Below are 25,698 nucleotides of genomic sequence, written 5' to 3' on the forward strand. Positions count from 1 at the left end.
AGTAACCATCTGCAGTGATTTTGGAGCCCAGAAAAATAAAGTCAGCCACGGTTTCCACTGTTTCCCCATCTATTTGCCATGAAGTGATGGGACCAGATGCTATGATCTTCGTTTTCTGAATGTTGAGCTTGAAGCCAACTTTTTCACTCTCCTCTTTCACTTTCATCAAGAGGCTGTTTAGTTTCTCTTCACTTTCTGCTGTAAGGGTGGTGTCATCTGCATATCTAAGGTTATTGATATTTCTCCCAGCAATCTTGATTCCAGCTTGTGCTTCATCCAGCCCAGAGTTTCTCATGATGTACTCTGTGATCATGTGTTAAACTAGAGAAGCTAAGCGAGCAGCATATCAGTGCCTCTATTATGCTATTCTCTTTACTTTATTATTGATTCATTCAGTTGTTTCATTACGTGAAATGAGCTTGTACTAATAAGATCCCTAACAAACTAAAGGATCATCTGGATGGGAATAGGGAGATGCATCATAGTTGTGGTTTCTGAGTGCCTGGGCATTGGTTTTTACGCTCGACTGTTGACCCTAAGGTAGATTCAGTGATCAAAAACAGTTGGTACAATAGACATTTAGCGGAAAGCGGCATGCCTCCAATTCTCCTTGTCATAAAAACCTTCCCTGTGAGGCCAGCAGTTACTGAGGGCTGCCTCTGAGTCAGCTCCTGAATTACTGGCTCGTTTAATTCTCACAATAGGCCTGTGAGTCTTCTTCCCCGACCTCCACTGAACAAAGGAGGAAAGGGAGGCTTAGTGAGGTGAAGGGACAGGCAGGGTCACAGAGCTACTCCACAGCACGGCCCTAATTCAATCTCGAGTCTGCCTGACTGCAGAGTCTCATACGGCAAAATTTGCTCCTCTGCGAATTATCTTTGAAGGGACTCTGACTGCTCTTCAATGACCCGTCTCCCCCTCCACTCTTGACACACTTACTGTTTTCCAGTCCATTAATTTTTATCCTGCTCAGATCCAACGGAGCAGCCACACCCACGGTGAATGGGCTCTTGGGGATAGGGTCACCACCGTATGTAACCAGAACCTGCATGTTGCCCTGGAACAAGAGAGAAAACCAAGGACACACATGGGTACCAACAGACTCACTCGATGTTTCAACCTGCCTTCCAGGATTTTCATTCTTTCCAGAAATGCAGGGTATATAACCCCAGCAGATTTAGAAGGTGTCTCAGATATATCTAAGTTTTTAGCCCCATGGCAAGAATGACATAGAAATCAGACAAAAAAAAAAAAAGCAACTCTCAACAAGAGGGACAGCTTCAAGAGCACACCACTGAGGTGTGCTTTTAAGCATTTCCTCAATTCCATCTGAAAACGGTGCTAAGAGGTGGTCACCATTTTTCCAGGCAATAAAACTACAGCTCAGGGAGATGAAGTCACTTGTCATAAGTGTGAGCCAGGCCTCACACCTGTGGCAGCTGAACCTGAGTCCCAGATGCTCTGCCACACAAGCTCCTCATCGAACACACACCCAGCCCGGCCACGGGCAAGGCAGGGTTGTCTGGGGGCCTCTAACTGAACAAAATCTTTCTTTCCCATGGCCTGGGATTTCAGGCCACTACGCTGCAAAAACGAATTTGCAAGAGTTCGCCTGGAGCTGTTCTAAGACCCCCTGCACAGTATGGAAACTCCCACATCGATTTCAAGGAGAGAAGAGTTGCCAGTGAGAAGGTGGACTGTGCCTATGGGTTCAGCAGGCCCCCTGCCAGCAGCACTGTGGCCGAGGAGGCACGGCCAGTCCCGGCCCACTCACGGCTGGCTTCCTCTTGCCACGGTCGGCTGAGTGCCTCCATCCACACCAAGGCCCCATGAAAACCCACAGCTGTCTCAGCGGATTAAGGTTGTCCTCACCTCAAACGTCTGGGTATCACGTAAGAGGATGTGGGAGGGTAAGGAGCAAGGGGGAATCGCCAGAGGGCTGGCTGGAATTCAGGCCCCGCTGAAAGCTGTCACGGATGGAGTTTTAAAAGGGTGTAGCTTTTGACCTATGGAATATTTTCTTATATTCCTTTTGTAATAAAGAAGCAGGGAAAAGCCAAGATAAAAATGAGGTGCCTCTATGAAGGAGGGAGTATTGACTTTCTAGGATGGATTCTGCACAAAACCACTGGGTCCCCTGCCCCACGAGTGTCACATCTCAAGGCTTCCCTGGTGGTCCAGTGGCTAAGTCTCTGTGCTCCCAATGCAAGGGGCCCTGGGTTTGATCCTTGGTCAAGGAACTAGATTCCCATATGCCTCAACTAAGAGTTCTCAGTTGCAATAAGGATCCTGCATGCCATGACTAGGGATTCCCTGGGGGCTCAGTGGTAAAGAATCCACCTGCCAATGCAGGAGACGTGAGTCCCATCCCTGGGTTGGTAAGATCCCCTGGAGAAGGAAATGGCAACTCACTCCAATGTTCTTGCTTGGGACATCCCATGGACAGAGGACCCTCATGGGCTACAGTCTACAGCGTCACAGAGTCAAACACGACTTTGTGACTAAACAACGAAGACCCAGCACAACCAAAAATGAATAAATAAATAAAATATATACACATATATTACTAATATTATTAGTAATGCCATATTACTAATAGAGCACTGGGTCCAAAAGTCCTTTCTGAGGGGGCAAGTCAAAACCTGAGGCTGCCCTGACATCTGGTACTTAGCCACTTTCCAGCAGCTCAGCCGAAACCCAACAAGGCTTATAGATACAGGATCAAGGGTCTCAGAATGTTTTTAGAAGAACCTATGATCTTGTGATCTTGACCAGTGAGCGTGGCCATGTACCTTCTCCTCAGGAATGTGGAGAACTGAAAACAAAGATGCTATCGAGCTGGTGTCGCCAGTGCTGAGGCTTCCATCAGCCCTGATAAGCATCAGCAGGAAAACAATGACCTACATAGCACTGAGGTCCTAATGAGAAAACGGCATTCACCTACGAGAGCTTCCCTTTTACCATTACTAATAATGAACCCTCTTGAGGACAGAAAGAAACCATAGAGACAGGGCAATGGTAGTTCCAAAGTCCTTTCTGGGGGTGCAAGTCAAAACCTGTCCTGATGTCGGCAACTTAATTTCTAGCAGCTCTGCCGAAACACAAAAAGGTATATAGACACAGGATCTGAAAGAAGCAGACATGGAGATGAAAGGCCACACAAGAACCTGCCCTAGAGAACCTCGCACCGCCAGGGAGGTTTTCATAGAAAAGATTCCATCTCCAAGGATGTGTAGCCCCCACTGCACGGGGACACCCACACCATTCCCTCATCCTCACTGCACCCCCATTCTGCCCCACTGCACTCCAGCGAGGTCCTCACTGACAAGGCCCGGGGTAGGAGTGATGCTTCTTAAACAGTGCTTTGGCAGAAAACATTGCCCTTCCTCTCTTACAAATGGCATTTCTCATATAGGGGGGGCTCTGCTTCAGGAATGAAGGGGGAGTTCCCTGGTGGTCCAGTGGCTAAGAGTTCACGCTTCCACTGCAGTGGGTGTGGGTTCACCCCCTGGTTGGGGAACAAAGATACTGCATGTCACACGGTGTGGTCAAAAAATAATAATCATTGTCAAAAATTGTTTTAAAAAATGAAGGATTCTCAGAGGTTTGGAGTGACTGTTTGAAACACTATGCAGAAGTAGCATAATCTAGTTTTTTCTACAGGAGTACATGCTCCACAGACCCTAGAGGTGTAGGCATGAATCAAAACAACATTTTAAACAAGTAGGCATAAATTCATATGGAGAGGTAGATTTGTAGGCCCTTCTTGTCTAGAACAAACAGCAAAGCATGTGGCATGACAAAATCCTGTCTGTATTCCTCTATTTTGTAAAAGGGAATAATTTAGAGCTTGAAGGACTGCTTCAGGATTGAGGGACTAAAAGCTCTTTGAGAAAGACCCCACTGTACCCCCTTGTAAAAAAAGGGTGAGGTAAGGCAAAAAGACCAGCAAGGATAAACAGAGGTGTGGCGATTCTTTCCCCCTGAGTAACTAACAAAAGACTCAAAGGCAGCTGGTAAGGAGGGGACAATGTCTATGAGAGAGAGACAGACACTAGGTCCAATTTCAAGAGCTCAGCATTTCTCTGCTAAAACCCAGAATGGAGGCGGGAAATTGGGGTGAGGAGGGACGGCAAGCTTCTTGCCGGTCCTTGGGGAAGCCTCCTGGCCCTCCTGGTAGAACCAGCCAGGCTTTGTGTCGGCGTTCCTAGAGAGGTTCATAAGGAAAGGGTGAATCTCTTCTCTCACACAGGAGCACGGATCTGAGCTGAGATTATCCCCTGGTGTCCAAAGTGACCCAGCCCAGCCAGGCAGGGCCCTACCTGCTGGGTGGGTGTGTATTTAACGGTGTGAGAGTAGTCATAGTTATCGATGATATCCAGATCCTTCACGGCGTCGCCAGGGCCAGGGCTGCTGAACTGCACGTTGAGCGGGGCCTTTCCAGCCCCCTTGGTGTACACAGTGAAGTGGGTGGGTTTCCCGTTTTCCACACCTGGGAGGAGACAGTGAAGTGAGGAGACAGGCTCAGCTGGAGGAGTTTCACTTTTAGAACTAGTCTGACAGGTTCATCAACAGCAGCTTCCAGAAGGCAGGAGGTGGAGACAGGGGCTGGCACTCAGCCACGCCAGCAGCTCAGCTGAGCACAGCCTCTGCTGAACTGAAGCCCAGACAGAGCGCCTGCTCTAGGGGAGGCAGGTCACTTCCGGCCCTGGGCCCACTGCTTCCAGGGTGAGCTCGCGCACACGCCCTCTTACCTGCTTTGCTGAGCCCTGGGCCTTCTGCCTTCACTTTGCTGGCGTCGTGGGAAGGGTCGACCTTGACTCTGAAAGGGCTGGTGGGGATTTCCTGTAGCAGAGATACAGTCTCAGGAGGAAAGTCCCTGAAGCCATTGCCTGAGCTTAAACTTCTGCCCAAAGCAAAGAGGGAGACCTCAGCACTTCCAGTCTAGCGGGTGGTGAGTAACTTCTAAGTAATGATCGGTCAAGTCGTTACATGCTAGCATCAGGTAAGGGCCATCAGTGGTCACTCATGAATCCCTGGATCCCTGACCTCACAGTTAAAGGTCCTGAGTGTCCATAAACCACCCTGAAAACTCTGAGCCTTTAATACCAAATGCTGAATACTTTTAGGATGCAGAAACACTAACAAGAATAAAACCTCAAACAATAATACATGGGATCAGAGGAAGGAAATGTCCTTCAAGGACAGCAGAGAGCTAGGGTTAGAGGAATGCAAGGAACTGATTAGCAAGGCACTGACTGTAATGCTTCCAAAAGAATCCTGCAGGGACTTCCCTTGTGGTCCAGTGATTAAGATTCTATGCTTCCACTGCAGGGGGCAATGGCTTTGCTCCCTGGTCGGGCAACTATGATGCCAAATGTCAAGTTTCCTGGCAAAATATTTTTAAAAATATAATAAATCTGATGTTAGAAAAAAAAAAAAAAAACACCTTATACTATAAAGGCAGGACAGGTCAAATGGATGAAGCCAACTCAAGACCAATATTTGAGGCACGGAGCTTTCTCCTGAGGTCCCTATGTTTATGTAAGATGCATCTGAATCAACAAGATTCCATGGTTCCTAAAACGGGTACTGCTCCTCCTGGTCTTCATTATCACATGTAAATATGAACCCTACTTGAAACTTCTAAACACTTCCTATTAAGGCTGAGGCCAAGGTCACTGTTTCAAAGACAATGAAGTAGAACACAATCTAGAAATTCATTACATTTCATTCAAAAACCTGATGATAGTTTATAAAAATCTAACTTCTTTCCAGAGCCTGGCTTTCAACCACTGACTGACTATGCATCCCTACTTTCATTAGAAAGTGGTAACATTTTAGTTTTGGGTGTTGTTATTCCTTCTTGGTTTTAAGCAACCAGAGAGAAAAACTATTGGGCACAGTTCTCAAGATACTTTCTCTGTTGCTAAAAAAAAAAAAAGGAAATATACACACACAGGTGGCCAGAAAGAACCCATGCCCACACACCTGAGAGGCAAAGAGAACTTTGATGGTGTATCGCCCGGCAGCAGGAGGCACATATTTGACAGTAAACGTATCATTGGCGTTGTGAATAATGTCAAAATCCACGTCTTCCTCCTCGTCACTTAACACCCGGGCATCACATTTAATGCCAACGCTGACATCACCTGGAACAGACCAGCCTATTAGCACTGATTTACAAGAAACAGCACGTCCCATGTAATCACTTCCAGCTCAAGCTCACACCCCAGAAAAGCAGCTGGGAACTTTCCAGTAAGTGACCTGAGAAAGGGATGGTATTCAAATCAGGGTTTTGGAGCAGGAATGGAGGATTAGCAAAGATCTCACCACCGAACTGACTCAGACACTCATTAGATGAACAATCATCTATTCAGGTGGACTGTTTCTCAGTTCAAAGTTCATTGCCCTTGAAACGTTACAAAGAGAACTTCTTTCCCAAGAAGCAACAAGGAGCGCACTGGGTAGAAACCCCTTTCACCTTCGCCAGCCTCAGTACAGTCCACGGTGAAGTGAGTAGGCTCGTGTGCCTTCAGTCCACTTCTCTCCACTCCTGGCCCAAACACTTTGACCTTCTGGGGATGGCTACCCTGTCCGATGCTGACCTAGAGAGGACAGGGACAAAAGCTGTAATCAAGTTCTACTCCATGTGGACCCAGTAAAGACACCATCAGTTGTTAGAACGTTATACGTGGGGGCAATCGACAGCACCCGGCCCTTTTGGCCACGCCATCTTCCAAGGCACACCAAGCATGGTGTTTCCATGTATCTGCATTGACCATCAAGCATGGAGCCCAGACCTGCCTCAGGACCAGGCTTTTTCATACCACGACCAGGATTCCACTTCATAACCTACCCGGTAAGGGCTGTGCGGGATGTTGACACCTCCCCAGACCACGGCAATGGTGTGCTTGATGGCCTTAACTGGGGTGTATGAGCAGGCGTAGGTGCCATCCATCCGGCTCTTCATCTGGATGTCAATAGGCTGGCCGTCCCCGTCCTGCAGAAGAGCAGGGGCCAAGTACAGAGCTGGCTCTCACACTGTCTCCATCAAACAGGGTCATGGGTCTTCCCAAATCACCACTCACTCATCCAACCAAATTTCATGGAGCGCCTACAATGGGCCATGTTCTCAAAACAGTGAACACAAGTGATAAAACACTATGTGCATTTATTATCTTTAATTGCTAACAACAAACGGTCTCCCAAAGGAAAGCCGTGGTCACTCAGTGCTTCTTAACTGTGATTCCTGCCTTCAAATCCTGGGGCCAAAATCCAATTAAATGAGAGAAACATATTTGCTACACTCTTGTTTACAAACCCTCCCATCACAGCCACACTAAAGGATATTTATGGGGAGATCTGAAACAGACAAGCCTGATTTCCACAGAACACAAAGCATAAAGATGAGAAAAGCACCCTGCTTTACATATTAGAATCCCCTTTAGTCCTCACATAAACCCTTTGAGATAAATAATCATTTTTGCAACGTGTGAATGAGGAAACTGAAGATCCAAGGGACTGGTCACTCGCTGTTATATGTATCCCGTTACCGGACAATTACCTGCACAGGTGGCAGGTCGAAACTTACCTGAGCAAATATCTTTAAGGGAGCTTTTCCGGCATCCTTAGGATCCACGGTGAACTCAGCCAGGTTGTTGACAATGCATCCGGATTTCTCCAAACCTGGCCCGTATGCTTGCACCTGGGGCAAAGGGTTAATAGTGACTCCCTGTCTTTGTAATGCGCTAACTACACTATCAGAAGACGGGCGCCCAGGGAAGGGGGAGAGAGGAAACGACGTCTGGCTTTACGGTACAGTGTCCTCTACACATGAACTTTCAAGTTGTGAACTTTCAAAGATGGGAATATGCGTGCCAGCCCCTGTATGTCATCTGTTGTAAGGTACTACTGCACCTTTCAAGGTGCTGTACTGTATGATTAAAACTGTCTATTTTTTGTGTTTGTTTTTTATGTACATATTTGTATGAAAAGTATTATAAATCTATTACAGTACATACATACATGAATGCTCAGTCGTGTCCAACTCTTTGCAACCCCATGGACTGTGGCCCACCAGGCTCCTCTGTCCATGGGATTCTCCAGGCAAGAATAATGGAGTGGGTTGCAATGCCCTCCTCCAGGGGATCCTCCTGACACAGGAATCGAACCTGCTTCTCTTGCGTCTCTTGCATTGGAAGGCAGATTCTTTACCACTGCGCCACCCGGGTAGCCCTACTACAGTACAGTACCATAGAGCTGATTGTGTTAGTGAGGCACCCAGGATAACATCCTTCGACTTAGGAAAGTGCTCTAAGAACAGAACTCATTCGTATATAAGAGACTTACTGTACCTACATAACAGGATGGTTATGGTAGTTAAAATGCTACGTAACCTGGAACTTGGAGTAGGAAGTGGCAACCCACTCCAGTATTCTTGCCTAGAGAATTCCATTGACAGAGGAGCCTGGTGGGCTACAGTCCACGGGGGCGCAAAGAGTCAGACACGACTGAGCGACTGAACACACACACACACACACGCAACCTAGAACTTAAAAACATGCAGGAGAAAAACTGTAAAACCTGGCCCCACACCAGCCCATGCTCCCTGTATTAATGTGTGCAGTAACCAGTGCACAGACCTCCAGCTGTGCTCAGTTTCAACGCTCCTGCTTGGAGGGGGTTCAGAGCCTTTCCCACTGACAACATCCCAACAGCCTGCAGCCCCCAGAGAGCAAAGAACCAGCAGCTGGACAAAGAGGAGCAGCTACCAGGCTGGACTGATGTCAGCCTACGGTCAGCTGTCCATGTGGGCCAAAAACAGCACACGTGGGGGGTGGGGGTGCCGCTGAAAGCCCAGCTGGCTCAGACTTCATGCTTATCAGCCTGCAAAACGATTCAGAGAAGCTCCTGAAGACACTGCAAACACGGCTCCAACTGAAGAGAAAGGGAGCTGGGGGTAAAAATTAGCAAGTCTTTATCTAAGGAGCACCTTGAGATAACACCTATAGAAAGTGGTAAAACTGAAATGGGATGCTTGGGGTACAAGAAAAATAGTAGCTTATGGAGCCCCCTCTGTGGGCCAGGCACTATGCTAATAAGAGCTGGTTTTGTTCATGTTACCTCCTTGAATCATGCCAGAAACTGTAGGAAGTAGCCACTGGAATCGTTCCCATTTTATAGAGGACGATACAGAAGCCAGAGAGGTAAGTTACTTGCCACATGTTAGAGGTACTTGTTTTTCAGTCACTAAATCATGTCCAACTCTTTGCGACCCCATGGACTTGTAGCCCATCAGGTTCCTCTGTCCATGAGATTTCCCAGGCAAGAATACTGGAGTGGATTACTATTTCCTTCTCCTAGGGATCTGCCCAATCCAGGGATCGAACCCACATTTCCTGCACGGCAGGTAGATTCTTTACTACTGAACCACCTGGGAAGGCCGCCAAGAGGTACTACCAGGCTTCTAATTCAGGTCTTTTCCGAAACTTCCTAAGCTTTAAAAGGCTCTTCTCTGTGATTTCTTCACATGCTACACAAGGAAACTCTGTGGGCACAGGAAAGGATGCCAGGAGCCAGAGGAGAGGGGATACAAACACGACACACTGACTCACCAGGTCCGGGTTGTAGTCTCCCGAGGCCGGGTGGATGTAGGCCATGAAGGGACTGTCCTTGATGTCCTCATCGTCGCACATGATGTGAACGGCATATTCGCCTGGTTCCTTGGGCCAGTACTTGACATCACACGACCCGTCATTCTGGTCGTCATACTCAATCTTCGCCTGGGAGGGGCCTTCAATGGCAAACCCTGGGGATGGGGTGGGAAGACCCTCTGGTTACAAGGTATCTAGTCTGGGTTATTACCAACCCATTCCTTCTGCCTCCCTGAAAACCAAGTGCTAGCCAGAAGATTGATATCTGCTAGGGTCCCTTTCCCACAAAATCAAGCTTACTAAGTCTTCAAAAGAGATGGAAGGTTGGATTTAACATATTTTTTTTAAACATCATTGAACGGAAAGGTCAACCAGCAGATCTTTCTGTTGGCAATATGGTAACACGAGCCAAAAACCTTAAAACAATACCCACCCATTGCCCCCACCAAATCCACTTCTGGGTTTTTATCTGAAGGAAATAACCAAGGATGTGTGTAAACAGTCAGATACAAGGATATATATTCAGCATTGTTTTTATAGCAAAACTCTTCAGCTATTTTGCTGAAGGGCCTAACAGTAGTTATATCCACGCCTTGGATTTCCATAGATGCCATGGGAAATTGAGACAAGTCCTATATTCACCTGAGGCAGAAAGACATAAAGATACTTCTGCAGCAGATCAACATTTGTATGCCTATGTACAGGAATAAAGTCTAGAAGGATATACTGAAAGGTCTAATACTGCTTCTAGTCTATAAGGATATACTAAGATGTTTATCATTTCTCTAAACAGAAAAATTAAATCTGATTTCCTAATTTTTCCTCTTTGCTTATTTCTATTTGTTAACCTAGGCATCATTAAACTGTTGAACCAGATCTGACCCAATGCATGTTTTTGTAAATAAGGAACACAACCACACCCCTTCACTTACGCATTATCTATGGTCGCTATCAGGCTACAATGACAGTCACATAGTTGTGACAGAGAGAATACGACCTTCAATACGGAAATATTTGCTATCTGTTCCTTAACAGGGAGAGGTGCCGACCCTTGTTCTAAAATGATCAAATCTACATCAGATGCTTACTTAAAATACATTCAACTATGCTCCAAAGAGTATTCACTTTCCAAATTTCTAATGTCAGCAAACTTCATTCATTCATCTAAACTAAGGATCAGTCAATAATATATCCTCCATGTGTCAACTATTTTCCAGGTACTGTTTTAGGCACAACATCCACAGGCAGCCTTTGCCCTCATGGTCTAGCGAATGAATGAATGCTGGTGCCAGAGGCAGAGGACAAGCAGAACATGGGAACTGCAATTCATCAGGAGTGTCCAGAGATGCTCTTGGGTGGTCAGGAGGCTAGAAGGCTCAGGGTAGTGAGGCTCAGAGGAGGCCTCAATACACAGCCTAACACGTGACTCAGTCACCCTGCAATCTCAGCCACCAGAAGCCACTTCCACTTACCCAGAGACCCCACTTCAGAACCAATGGACTCCACAACGAAGTCCGCTGACCGCCCAACAATCCCGCCGTGGAGGCCAGGTCCCCATGCACGGACTTTCTGCATGCCTGCTTCAGGGCCAACTTGAACTTCAAAAGGGCTAGAAGGAAAGGAACAGAGGAAGCATTAAAGAGAAGCAAAGAAAGGGCTACATACAACCACAAGCTCTTTATACACGCTCTTTCCACTGGCCTTATCCTTTTATCTGCAGCCCCAAGCTCCAGCCAAGCCCTTCCTCCATACAGGTTCCCCCACAACCATTGTTATGTCAACAATATCATGTAATAGGACTGTTTCAAACCACATTGCCTGGCACTATCCTGGTCATTTGCCTTGTATTCACACCAGACTGTGAGCCCTGGAAGGCCAAGCGAGTGCCTACATTCCATCTGCTGCCAGTGCTAAAACAAAAAACTGGGTTGAATATGCTTTATCTCAAACATGAATAAACGTGCTTTAACTTCGGCACAGGAGATTTAAAAAACATTGCTTAGATTCTCAGAAGCTTAAAATATACACAGACATCTCTTGAAGTAAATGGAATTTATTCAGAGCCTAAAGCTGCCCCCAGGAAAGCTGGAAAGCATGTGAATACAGGGAAGGCAAGTGAAGCCCACAAGGCAGAGCTATAGACTGTGCCCCTCGCATCCTGACTGCACTCACAGCGAGGATTCTAATGTCAACCATAGCAGATCCTGCCATTTTACCCATGGCATTCATGAACAGAGAGGCACACATCGAAAGAAAGAGAATCTGTTTAAATTAGGGGTATAGACACACAGCCCATTTGCTCTGTATCACTGTTCCTCCTGGCTTGTCTGCCTCCCCACAGCTTTAAACCGCCAGCTTTTGATTTGAAACGAGGCAGCTGAAACCACAGCGACTTTCTGCTGCATTTGAGAACAGGCCAAATGACTGTGTACTGTTCTGAAAAAAGAAAAAAAAAAAAGCTTTTGACAGAGCAGCTCCCCTTCCCTCCTGCGGCCTGGGAAATGAGCACCACAAGCCTGTCCTGGGCCGAGCATGCCTCGGGAGACGACACAATTCCGGCTAGAGACTCACCTCTTTTGAATGTGGTGTCCCCCCCACGTGATGGAGACGCTGTATTTCCCCTGGGTGCTGGGGTAATACTCAAATGCATAGACTCCATCCTGAAAGCCTTTCTGTTTCACCAGCTCCTCCAGACCCTCTGTGGGAAGGAAGCACACCGTCTTTTCAATAGGCATCCAGACTCAGAACGAGAATCCATAAGACAGGAACAGAAAGACAGCAACAGCCACAAAATAAAACCATGTGGATGGTCTCAGAGTGTGGGATTCCCCCACCCCAAATTGGGAGGTTACTCCAAAGCTGAAAACAGACACATGTCTACTTCAAAATAAGGGGAAATTGAAGATTTCTCAGCTCACTGGCTTTAGAAAGCTTTCTCATGTATGAGGGGCCTATGAGGTCCTAAACCCCTGAGGCAGGTAATATTTTTCAATGATCAAAAAGCCATCCTTTTTAGCTGCCCACAAAAATTGCACAGGGAACTCTACTCAATATTCTATAATAATCTAAATGGGCAAAGAATTTCAAAAAGGATAGATACATATGTATGTATAACTGAATCAGTTTGCTGTATACTTGAAACTAATATAACAACATTGTTAATCAACAATGTCTCCTGCATCGGCAGATTCTTTACCAATGAGCCACTGGGGAAGCCTACATTCCAATATAAAAAAGGCAAAGAAAAGTTTTTAAAAATTGTAGAAGGAGTAAATGCTTATGAGTATTTGGCATTAGGATCCTGGCATAACCTTTTCAACTAAAGCTGGACAATGAAAGCAAGAATGCTCTTGTATGCTATCTCCAAGAAGACAGGTTTCAGAGGCTACCTCACAAACTCCAGACTGAGCCATCAGGCAGGAACTTGTTTTATGTTGAGCCCTGAGGTTTGGCTGGGAAAGCCATTTAGTCAAGTAAGAATCCAAGGTCAGAAAAAAAAAAAGAACGCCTCCTCAGTTCCTGTAGCAACAAGCCAAGAGGGAGGCCAGCCCCAGAGCAGCCTGACTCCAGGTCTGGGCAGTCTAGAACCTTGGCTGCCTTCAGGGCACAGCTGCCCCAAAACTCAGTGCTCTGAGATCAAATATTAACTTTCTGGAGCTCAGAACACTCCTGCCACAGCCTGTTAGGAACATAGGGGAGTGAGAACAGTCCCGGAAGAGGAAGCGAGGATTTACAAAGCCTGGGAGTAAAACTGCCGAGGCTACTGCACTCACAACTGGAAAATGTCGAGCTGTTTCTCTGACCCAGGGCGGGGAACTCATGAAGAGAGTAGATACCTGTTCCCCTGTCTCCTTTCTCAAGAAAGAGCGAGAATGAGTTGCAAGGTGCAATGCACTCTTCCACAGGTGGCATTTATCTACGGAGAAGACTTAATCGTAGGGAATTTATTCTCTTCTATAAGCACTCATCAAAGTAATTAGGTATCTGCCATAATTTCATTGTCTATAAAATGTAACCTGTAGAGGGGTAAATTACTGGCTTTGGAGATCAGGCTTATTCCAGCTTTGGAGATCAGGCTAATTCCAGCTCAGATGCTTAAAAGCTTTGTGACTGTGGACAAGACCCTTCCTCTCTGAGCCTAGGTTTCCTCAGATTAAAAAAAATGGGCCATTTCATGTTGCTGTTCCAGGTCCAATATTTATTTCTTTTTCCGGAAATCCTAACATAATGTGAGGCTGTCAATCCAACACTGTTCCCACATCCAGGGCAGACATTACTAAACAATCAGTTTCCTTCTACATGAGCAGAGAGAGCCTCCAATCTCTGACACAGCTCTCTGGGATAAATTGATCAGAACTGGCTGTGTGATGAGACCCATATGTCATGGCTGTCAAGCTGAAATCACACTGAGACAGGGAAGCAAAGGAGCACTTACTAGGACCCTTAATGGTGACGCCGAGCTCTCCACTTCCAGCAGCTTTGGTGTCAACCTTGAAGTCCGCAGTTTCTCGGATGCGAATGCCTTTAGGCTGCAGGCCTCGGCCACTGGCCCGGCAGGCGTTTGGATTGCAGGCTGCAAGCACAGTTTCGACATCAATTTAACCTTTTATTCTTTAGTCTGAGTTGAGTAAGCCAAGGTAACTTTGAGCCACCCGCCAAGAAAACGTTTGCTTTGCAGAGTGTGCAGCAGCTGCCCGAGACCAGGGGTCTCGTTCAGGGAGCACACCAGGCTAGCAAATAAAGACACAATATAACTTTGTCCAGGGACTGGGGAAAAGTTACTTTGGCAAAGAAAGCAGGAGCGCACAGCATGAATTCGCTGGACTCCTGGTATTTGCTGAATCCTGGCATTTATCCTCTCCGTGGTAAAAGAGAGTTAAGACCTGGGGTTGGACATTGCTCAAACTTCACTGCCATACTCAAGGGTCCAGTAATTGGGAAGACTGGGCTTTTTCAGGTCTACTTGGAAAATGTAGCACTTGAAAACATCTGACCTGGTTCCAAACTTTGGATCAGTCGTTTCTAAAAGTCTAAATGTTGTTCTCTTCCACAGGAAGAGCCAGAGGATGGTGCAAAAAGAGACCAGATCAACCCCACGTCAACCAAGGCAGGCAAACATATCAGTGCTGTTACAAGGTCCTTGGAATGCAGGTGGCTACTCTATAATTAGGAGTAAACTCCACTCTCAATTTGATTTCTGGATCCAGTTAAAAAACCTAAACTTGTAAGTCTAGGGCAAAGGTAGCTTCTAACATTCCTACATAAGAGGTTCACAAAACGATTCCATGGGGTTTGTCGAAGGTTGATAAAAGACATCGATGTGCCTGGGACTTTTTTGGTAACATGAGCGACCTTATTAAATACAGAAATGGGAGATTAATGGGTAAAATGTCAGGTGGTTCCTTTCCAAACCTGACACTGCATATTTGACAGGCTCCCTCTATACACTAGGGTGTCACAGACTCCAGAAGACAAGATTGATTATTATAAAATCATTTAAGTGGAGGAAGGAAGGGTCAGTACATCAACAGAAAAACTCTATTAAGTAGTAACTAGTACAAGTGATAGATGGATATGCCAGAAATGAAAAAAGTAATCTACAAGTGAAAGGAAGTCAGAAAACATCATTAAAACTAGGAAAGCTGTTCAATATTCTTTCTTGCATTGTGTCAAATGAAGTTCTGTTTCTGAATACGTTTATTTTTTCCCTTGTCAAGGGGAGAGAAGTTGGTCATACCAGAAATAAGTCACAACAGGATGACAGGACTTCCCCTGGAAGGTTTAAATGTATCTTTAAAAAAATAAAAGTCATGGAAATCCTGAGTATGGGCAAGAGTCTCAACATCAGCAGGATAACTGCTCAGTTCATATAAACACTAAATGGAACTAAAAAGTTTGAAGGAAACTACCGGATTTTCCAGCATCTTGAGATGACCTAGAGATGTGTAGATGTAATCAGAGAGTGAGTCTGGGGTCTGGCCAGACAGGTGGGGCTAACACCTGCACTGCAATTTCCCACAGTCATGAAGAGCACAGGCCCGGTGGACACCGGAGGCAGCACAAGGACTGGCAGAGATGCCCACCCAACCAGCCCTTACCCAGTGAGATGCCTCTGGCCCAGTGCTTTCGACTAGGAAGCCAGCAGCTTCAGGCTCCAGGCTGGCCAAGAGGCAGGATTCAGAAGAGGAAGCCAGGTCTGCAGACGCAGTTGCACAGAACAGAACAGGAAAGGCAAGTACTGGTTAGAAAAGGCAGCAGAGTTGGGGGTAAAAAAAGAGAGTAACTAAGTCAGAAGGACAGAGTCTAACATTAGAGAAAAATGCATGCTTCTGGCTGCAGCGGGAGTTAAGGAGCTGACAGAGACCACGGTTCTATTCCTACTGACATCTAGTCCAGCGGCCCCCAACCCTTTTGGGTACCAGGGACTAGTTCTGTGGAAGACAATTTTTCCATGGCCCGGGGTGGAGGCGAGTGGTTTGGAGATGATTCAAGCACAGTAGGATTCATGCTCTTATAAGAAATCTAATGCTGCTGCTGCCCTGACAGATGGGAAAACTCAGGCAGTCATGCAAGCAATGGAGAGCAGTTGTAAACACAGATGAAACTTTGTTCCCTGGCCTGCCGCGTGCCTCCTGCTGTGCAGCTCGGTTCCAGGGGTTGGGGACCACTGGTCTAGTCCATACTCATACCTTACGACACCTAAGCCTCAGTGTCTCAGGCGCCCACTGGGAACAGCACCAGCCCCTGGGTCACCGTGGCTGGTGTCGTGACTAGCTGCTGTCATGCCATCTGCCTGACAGCCAGTAAAGGAGGCCACGGGGGGACCTGCCATGTCCCTGCTGTTAACCTCAGCCACAGACACCCTCTCCTCACACAGCTTCCATCCTGCATCTCTCAGTAAGGACCATGAATCCCGGCAGACGTGTTTTGGGGGCGGATTAAACAGGTTAATATAAGTAACGCACTTAGGTCACTGTACAGCGTGTAGGAAGCTATTAGTGTTAGTATCTTGAGGACAAAATAGATACTAGTATTAATGTCTTGAGGATACTTCCTGCCAAAGGGGCCCTGGCAGCAAAATGACAAGTCTGAGTTCAGTGCTGGGCCCTGTCATGCACAGCCAGCCTGAATGCCAGAACCAGAGGTGGTCAGCTACCCCAGCACTCACCTTCCCCAACCTGAACAACGAAGGGACTCTTGGGGATGGTGTCCCCAGCAAAGGAAACCTTGACCACGTGGGGGCCAGGCTGCATTGGTTTGTACACACATCGATACACTTGGTTTCCTCTGTCTTCCACGAGCAGCTCCACGGTGTTCTTCCCCTGGGGATCCTCCACCTCCACACCAATGTCGCCCACGCCAGCACCTAGGAGAAAGAGAGACCAGGCCATGAGTCCAAGTCGCCCTCTAGAAAGTTCCCTGTTGGTGAGAGCAAAAGCAGGTATAAAATGCAAACCACAGGAGACAGAGAGGCATTCAGAAGATGCATACCCAGACCTGTTTCCTAGCAGAAATAAGGAAGGTGGAGAAAGGAAAGTTGCTTATGGGGAGGAGGGTCATAACCAACTTTCATTTTCCCAGAATCCCTATTTCCTAAAATCTCTATATTGAAAAGAAAGCTGAAAATTCAAGAATTGTGTTTTATTCATTCCTTTGCTTACCCCTCCTTCCCACCGGACCTTGCATAGAATTTGGTCCAAGAGATGATTGTTAAACCTTAGTCTCTTTGGAGTATTAATTTAGTCAAGTCAGAAATTGATTATTAATAATCAAAGTTAAGATTGAGTATGAGATTTTAGAGAAGAAAAGCTGGTTTTGAAAAATCTAGAAATATAACCAACACATTTGAAAAAGCAATTTTGTAGTTTTGTTGTTGATTCAAAAGACAAAAAGTCCAGCATCTCAGGTTTCTAAGGATTATCTCCGGCTCTGGAAGAGGAGAGGTGTACCTGCTGTGTAGATGTCAAAATAGGTGGGCTTATTGGCGATGTTGCTGGCAACTTCCAAGCCTGGGCCTTTCGCAGTGACTTTACTGGCATCTCCCTGGGCCTTGTCGACATTCACCTCGAATGGGCTCTTGGAGATGTGCTGTCCTGCAAAGAGGACTGTGACCTACAAATGACAGGCAGGGGAGACATCATCACTTCTTGCTCGGTGAGACCACCTCCTCCTCCATCTTCCTGATCATACACACAAAGGTCCTGGAACCAGGAGCTCTGGGGAAGCGGCCTCAGTGGGACTCCCATCCGACTCTACCAACCACACAGCTGGGCCTGGGACATCAGGCCTTTAGCCAACTAAAACACACCAGACATGCCTAGACGAGCCTCTATAGTGGCATATGCACAAGCACTTCAGTCTCTAGACACCAGATTCTTTAAGGCAGCTGCAAAAGGGACCACTGTCCCTGTGGAATATCACGTAGGACTTCAAATCTAAGAGTCAAAGTATTTTTCACAGGAACAAGACCATTTTCAGATACATGGATTTGAGACATAAGATAGATTTCTATCTAAACTCTGAGTTGAAGTCCTCATCTTTTAAATTCTTAGGGTTATCGGATTGGGTGGGCCACTGGCCTCCACTCTAGTCAGCTGGCCTTCTCCGCATCCAGGCTTTGATGCTGACAAAGCCTCCGGAGCACTGTGAAGACCGATACTGAAGGAAGCGCTAAAGACAAAGAGCCCATAGCTCAGCATTTACACGCCAGGCTTGCAGTTCCAGTTATTAGTCATCTCGGTGGAGTCAGAAAAATCTTATGACACTGCAAAGAATTTAATGGAATTGAACCAATCTGCATGGAGTAGCGATTATCTCAAGTCTGATTCACAGGGATCTGAGATTTTTGACAACGAACATGGATACTTGTATAAACAGAAAGAGAAATCAGAAGAGAATTTAAGGGACTTTCCAGATGGTCCGAAGGTGAAGAGTCCACCTGCCAGTGCTCAACCCTTGGTCGGGGAAGATCCCACGTACCATGGAGCAACTGGGCCCACGCACCACAGCAAGAAAAGCCACCGCAACGAGAAGCCTGCACAACGCAACTGGAGGAAGCCCCCACTTGCCACAACAAGAGAAAGCCTGCAAGAAGCAACGAAAATCCAGTGCAACCATAGATAGATAGATGATAAATAGCCGCGAACTTAAGAAAACCACGCTTCTTCTGCATCTATCAAAGCAAGCACAGAGAGCATTCAAGCAAAGGCCATGATGTTTTATCTTACTTTGTGCAGTCCAGTGACCTTGGGCAGATACTCCACAGAGTATGTCTTGTTCTTATCGCTGTCAGGGGTCACGAGTGCCTAGGAGGGAAGATGAGTGACAGTTAGAGAAGGCACCGGTGTGAGTAAAAGTGTGCTGTGCTCACCAAGGGCCCATGGCAAGGTGCCAGGCCAAGAACCTGCCCTGGCTCTTCTCTGGCCCACCACTCCTGCAGGAAGCTCCGAGAGGAGCAGCCTGAAGTTATGGAAACCATGTCACATTAGCATACAAGTCAGGCCTCCATCGTCTCAGGGCTGTTACCTTTCCAGATGAGAGAGACTATGAAGCTAGGAACCTAACCCTTTATTGGCCCAGTAGTTATTAAGAGCTTATGAAACACCAAGCCCAGGGACAGGTGCCAAAAATAAATCAGGCACGATTCCTGCCTCAGTGGGAGAAACAGACAGTCACACCAATAAACGTAGGACTTCAGATGGTGCTCAGCGCTAGGAATAAAATACAGTCTCAAGAAGATAGGCAGACAGAAGAAACAGTATGTGCAGAGGTCCTGAGGGAGGAACCAGAGGATGATCAGCATGGGGAAAGCGTCGGGAATCAGTATTGCTACTGGACTGTACTTTATCAGTAACAATAGTTAAATGCAATATTTTATTGTATTATATAATGTGTGTCCTTGGGTATCAATTTATATGATACTTTAAACACAACCTTTAGGCAAGTGAATTTAACTGCTATAAGACTCAGGATTCTTTTTTTTTTTTTAAAGGAAAAAAAAAAGCTTTTATTTCGAGCTTTAATAAGAAAAATAGAGACACAACTAGTTCCTGGCCCTGTTATAAGGGCCAAAGTTTCCATGGGATACTAACAGGAGAGGCAGCCTCCTCCAACATACCTCCTCTTTGTTCCCTTCTGGGTCCTCAACAAACACCATGACATCACCTTGCCCGGCGCTGATTGTGTCCACGGTGAACTTGGCCGGCTGCTTCACCATGTTCCCAGTGGGCTCGATACCTGTTCACAGGTTTACACAAGCACATTACAAACTGGCTCAGGCCCCAACAGTGTCTCCTTCAGGGAAATGAGACAGGAAACCCATTCCTGCTTCTGCCATGTGGGAGATGGTGACAAACCATGATGGGGATAATCAGGTCAAAAACTCACGAATTTGGGGACTTCCTTCATGGTCCAGTGACTAAGACTTCATGCTCCCAATGTAGGAGCCCAGGTTTGTTCCCTAGTCGGGGAACTAGATCCCACATGCTACAACTAAGACTCAATGCATCCAAATAAATTTTGTAAAATAACTCAAATCTTGTCCTTGGTATTTAAGCAATATTCAGTTCTGAAATATTCAGAGAACTTCAGTCAAAAGGCTACATTGTATGACTGTGAAAATGATGTGGGAACTAGAAGTAGGGCTTGCCTTGGGGAAGAAGACAAAGTGTGATTCATTTTTTGTTAAAGACCATTTTTGTTTTGTTTTGTTTTGTTTTTGGCTGAACCATGAAGCTTGCAGGATCTTAGTTCCCTGAGCAGGGACTGAACCCAGATCATCACAGTGAAAGCTCCAAGTCCTAACCACTGGACCACTAGAGAATTCCCTAAAGATCATTTTTGTATTACTTAAAATGTTTTAAATATTGAACTTATTTTAAATTAAATTTGTAAGTTGAATGATTGAGCAAATTAATTTGAGATAGAGTAGCATACAAGTGTAAGAATTAATAATACCCTTTACCTAGTTTCCCAAATGGATACATCCCACAAAACTCTAGTACAATATCACAAGTCACGGCACAATCCAGATACAGAACATTTCTACCCCACAGGGAACTCTCATAGCGATCTTTCATAGCCATCCCTTTTGTAACCCTTCACAGTACTAATCTGCTCTTCATCTCTAATTTTATCATTTTCAAAATGTCATATAATGGAATCACACATTACATAACCTTTGGGGATTAGCTTTATCCACAAGCATCATTCTCTGCAGTTTCATCCAGGATGCTGCCTGTATCAGAAGCCTGTTCTTTCTACCATTGAGTAATATTCCACGATATGGACGCACCACTGCTTGTTTAACCATTCACCCAGCGAAGGACATCTGGGTTGTTTCCAGTTGTCTATTACTGATAAAGCTGCTATAAACATTCATACGCAGGACTGTGTGCAAATGTTAAGCTTTTATTCCTCTGGCTAAATGTTAAGGAGCGAAATTGCTTGGGTTTCTCTCAGTGTCTTGAAGCTGTAGATTTATGTTCTGTTTTTTTTTTTTGCCAAATTTAGGAATTTTTCAACCATTCAAGGAATTCACTACAGTGCCAGTCTTCAGACCCAGGATCTCTAGCTGCTTTGCCTTAATCTCTTTCTGAGACTCCTTACATTTACCCTGTAGAAAATTCCCAGGGGTTTTAGTTGCACTTAGTGGGAAGCATTAGAAAAAGTACTTCTACTCCATCTTCCCAGAAGTATTACTTTTTTAAAAGTTTTTATTATTATTATTATGGAGAATCCTCAACCTATACAGACAAAGAGAGATATTAAAATGAATCCCACGTACCTATCACTGAGCTTCAACTACTGTCAACTCACAGCCTATCTTGTTTCACCGCTTCATTCTCACCTCTTTTCTCCTCTTGTATTATTTGGATACAAACCCTAGTCCTCTTAGTTTTCATCCATAAATATTCACTACGTATCTTTAGAAGATATTTTTAGAATGCCCACATCAAAAAATAAAGATAATTCCTTAATAATATCAAATGGAATTCCTTAATAACATCAAATTTTCAGTGTTCAAAGTCTTAGAAGTGTCTTAGAAGTGTCACAAAAATAAATAAATAAAATATTTTGGATCTTAAAAAAAAGTCTAATGAATTTTTTTAACAGTTTAAATAAGACCAAATAATGTTCACATGTTACAATTGGTTGCTAAACCTCTCAAACCTCATGTACTCCCTAGATTTCTCTTCATCTCTTCTTTTCTTTCCCATTGGTCTGCTTGAAGACATTGGGTCATTTGTTACTATAGCTGGATGTATATTAGCTTTCCAATAAATAATTTAAGAAAAACTGGTGATTAGATAGTTATATAACATATCCTGTTAGGTAAAAAAATGCAAATTGAAGAAAATATACAGTTTGAACTCATTTCAGCATAGAAAAATGGCTAGAAAGGAATACCTCCAACTCTGAAGGGAAAAATGGGGCTAGCAGCTAAGAAATAGGACTTTGAATTGTTGCTTTCTAACTTTTTCTTTTGCTTAAAATTTATATAACAATTATGTCATTTAACAGAGATTTGATCATGCACTTAAAATATTTATAAATATTTATAAATACCCACTCCATCTAACTCCAACAGCCTGCAGAGTCAGCCTATCCAAGGCCGGAGACTGGGCTCATCTCTGGCTAACCATGGTTGGTTAGGAAGCAGAACCACATCTATTTCAGAGACAATGTTTCCTGTGCAGAGAAACCACTGTTCCCTAGGATTACTTAGAACTAAACATGCTGAGGGCTTCCTATGCAGTGGATGCTCCATACAGAACACAGGTTTCACTAAAGGCTTCTGCTTGCCCATGGATACACGCTTTCAGCATGCTGAACCCTGCCAGGGAGCCCATCACAAAGGCCTGCTTGTGGCTGTAGGTTCATATCACGCCAGCCTTCCCTCCTTCCAGTCAATGGGTCTCAGTGAACAGATCTGCAAATGCTGACCAGCTGGTAACTGCAACTTGGTTAACACCAATTCTTTAAAGAAGATGAAACATTCTCTAGGTCTTGGTTCTGTCAGCAGAAACAAAGCAACATGGCCACACAGGAGAGAACAAATTGCCCCTCCCCTTTGTTTCATCAAGGACAAGGTAATACCTAAGGTGCTGCCCACGTGGCCTCACATGTGGCCCTGTTCCCTAAAATGACCATTCTGTCTTTCTACTTAACAAAAAAATTAAACATAGAATTACCATATGCTCCAGCAATTCCACTTCTACATATATCCCCCCAAAATTGAAAGTAGGGACTCAGATACTTGTATACATATGCTCACAGCAGCATTATTCACAATAGCTAAAAGGTATTAAAAAACCCTGAATGTCTACTAACAGAAAAATGGAAAAACAAAATGTGGAATATGCAGACAACAAAATATTATTCAGCTTGAAAAAGGAGTGAAATTTTTATACATGCAACAACATGAATGAATCTTATAAACCCTATGCTACATACAGTAAACACAAAAGGGCAAATATCAACTGTGTGAGTCCACTTACAAGGTACCCAGAAGAGGCAAAGCCATAGAAACAGACTGAGGCCAGGAAAAGGGGACGACTGAGGATGAGATGGTTGGATGGCATCACCGACTCAAGGGACGTGAGTCTGAGCAAACTTGGGGAGATGGTGAAGGACAGGGAAGCCTGCTGAGCTGCAGTCCATGGGGTTGCAAAGAGTTGGACACAACTTAGTGACTGAACAACAACAACAACATAGAAACAGAAAGCAGAATGGCACTTGCCAGGGCCCGGGGAAGTGGGGATGGAGAGTTGCGTTTAGTGGATACAGAGTTTCAATTCGGGAAGATGCAAAAAGTTCTGGAGATGGAGAGAGGTGATGGTTTCACAACACAGTGAACATACGAATATACTTAATGTCTTAGGTGCACCTAAAAAGAGTTAAATTAGTGAATGTTATGTTATAGGCATTTTAGCATGGTACAAAAATACAAAAGATACATATATATGTGTGTGTGTGTTTCCTCCCTAAGTATATAAAACTTACAGAGTCAAACGAAGGAAATGGCAATGACTAGCCACATTCCTTAGCTGCAACAAGAGGTCATTTTCTAGAAAACAGCACTGTGAAAGGAAACCGTTTCACATTAACAACAGGGAAACTGGACACCAGCGATAAGCTTATTGCAAACAAGCACTTTATGCCTTGATTAGATTCAATCCATTTGACCAATTTTGTTGACAAAGAGGTTTGGCTGTTTGCAACTTTTCTGCCTTTAAGGGAAGCATAACCTTTCAAATCAGATTCCTTATTCCTGCCAGCGTCTTTGACTATGGCTTAGAGAGAGCACTTTTAAAGCATGCAGGGACGTGCCAACCTTCACTCGACTGCACTGTGGGTACGGCTTTGAACAAAGTCCCCTGTCTCGATATAACACAAATGATGGCACAGAGCCCACTTCATTGCCAAAAGGACTTCAAATGGCAAGTAGGTCTGTTCCAGAACTCTCTGTCCTCTTAATCATGCTGAAAAAGACAAGAATGGGGCTAGAACAGCGCACACTCAGCACACTGCCCTGGTCGTGTGTCATTTCAAGACTAAGCTGATGCCAAGTAGGGCACTGCTAACTTCAAAGGGAATGAGTGGATAGACAAGTGCTCTACATTTTTAGAAAGTCAATGCCATTTAAAAAAAGAAGAAAAGAAAGTTAGGGAAAATTATTCTAGATTAAGAGTTTCAGATAAAGTAACAAGCAAATGTAGAAAGTGAGTCTTAATCAGATCTCGGTGTGTAAAACAAGAAAAACTGTAAAACAGACAACTGTAGGACAAGAGAGAAATTTAATTATAAACTGCATATGAGCTGTTATGAAATTATTGTCCTATTTTCTTATGTGTGATAATGAATACTATGGTTACATAAGAGGATGTTCTATCCTTAGGAAAGGTTTGCTTAGTTCTGAGGAGCAAAATGTTGCCACGCCTGCAATATATCTTTGAACAGTTCAACAATCACACACATGCACACACACACATAGCAAGAGAACACATTAGAATGTTAAGAGCAATAGGCAGATTATAGGAAATCTGGGAAAACATGGGAAATACTTTGTGTGTGTGTTACCCTAATTGCAATTATGAAAATAGAATGTACTCTTCCCCCTCACCACAGAAAAGAGAATAAATTGTATCCTGTTGTACTAATTTTTACCAGAAACCACACTGGGCTGAAATGCAACTGTTTTCTGTAAAAAAAGCTAACAGGCTTGAAGTCAGGTGCCAACCAGAAAACCAAATTCCTCAGAATGCCTCTGACCTACTCTAACGTTTCGAGCAGAACACTCCTGGCAGCTGGCTGGGAGATTATAAACAGGATGTCTTAGCAAGGAAGTATCTGCCAGGGGTTAACAATAGCTCCCACTGCATCTGGAAACCTGCAGAGCTTTCACATAACCAAAAGGAGAAATGAATCTGCAGTCAGAAGACCCAGGCTCCTGCTACACCCCACCATGGTAATCTGGGAGACCTCCCCATTCACCTTCTCCCTCCACGCCAACGTCCCCTTTCCTTTGTGGATTGGGCCTCTGATTGCTCATCTGAAAAATGGAAGGAAGAGCCCTTTCTTTATCTCAGGGTTACTGCATCCAAATCACAAAGTATAAACTCATCCATCTCCATTACATTAAAGTAGCACTGTTCTTGGAAGCCTAGATTCACAAGACAGAAAAGGATGGAAATAAACACAAGGACCTTTAGGTAAAGAAGAAAAAAAAAAAAGCTATCTGACAAAGGAGGCCTGGGATGTCTTTAAATATTAAGCTTACACATTCTCGATCCTGAATAATCAAGACCACAGTGGCTGATTCATGTTGCTATGTGACAGAGACCAACAGCATATTGTACAGCAATTATCCTCCAATTAAAAATAAACAAATTTAAATAAACACACAAATAAAAATGAATAATCAAGACCAGAGGACAAGCCTCGAATCCAACACGACCAGTGCTTACCTCTACCATAGGCCCTGGCTTTCTTGGGGTTGAGTTTGGGTTTAAGGGGAGCTCCAGGCTTGAGCTTGGCTTTG

The 25,698-nt window shown here is 44.9% G+C and overlaps 1 protein-coding gene across 1 annotated transcript in view; it reads right to left on the reverse strand.

The window, feature by feature from the left end:
- Positions 1–25,698, reverse strand: part of FLNB (filamin B, beta) — a 99,381-nt gene that overhangs the window by 49,341 nt on the left and 24,342 nt on the right. Inside the window, exons 5-20 of the mRNA XM_010851928.1 lie at positions 25,625–25,698; positions 19,774–19,892; positions 18,884–18,961; positions 17,606–17,768; positions 16,825–17,022; positions 14,092–14,229; positions 12,228–12,354; positions 11,129–11,265; positions 9,618–9,811; positions 7,595–7,708; positions 6,860–7,003; positions 6,485–6,608; positions 5,992–6,152; positions 4,755–4,845; positions 4,323–4,492; positions 940–1,057 (exon numbers count right to left, since the gene is read on the reverse strand). Coding sequence (XP_010850230.1) covers positions 940–1,057; positions 4,323–4,492; positions 4,755–4,845; positions 5,992–6,152; positions 6,485–6,608; positions 6,860–7,003; positions 7,595–7,708; positions 9,618–9,811; positions 11,129–11,265; positions 12,228–12,354; positions 14,092–14,229; positions 16,825–17,022; positions 17,606–17,768; positions 18,884–18,961; positions 19,774–19,892; positions 25,625–25,698 — 2,150 coding nt within the window. The remainder of the gene's footprint in view (positions 1–939; positions 1,058–4,322; positions 4,493–4,754; positions 4,846–5,991; positions 6,153–6,484; positions 6,609–6,859; positions 7,004–7,594; positions 7,709–9,617; positions 9,812–11,128; positions 11,266–12,227; positions 12,355–14,091; positions 14,230–16,824; positions 17,023–17,605; positions 17,769–18,883; positions 18,962–19,773; positions 19,893–25,624) is intronic.

This window comes from Bison bison, unplaced genomic scaffold, assembly GCF_000754665.1.
Source record: "Bison bison bison isolate TAMUID 2011002044 unplaced genomic scaffold, Bison_UMD1.0 scf7180017864304, whole genome shotgun sequence".
NCBI classification, from domain to species: domain Eukaryota; kingdom Metazoa; phylum Chordata; class Mammalia; order Artiodactyla; family Bovidae; genus Bison; species Bison bison.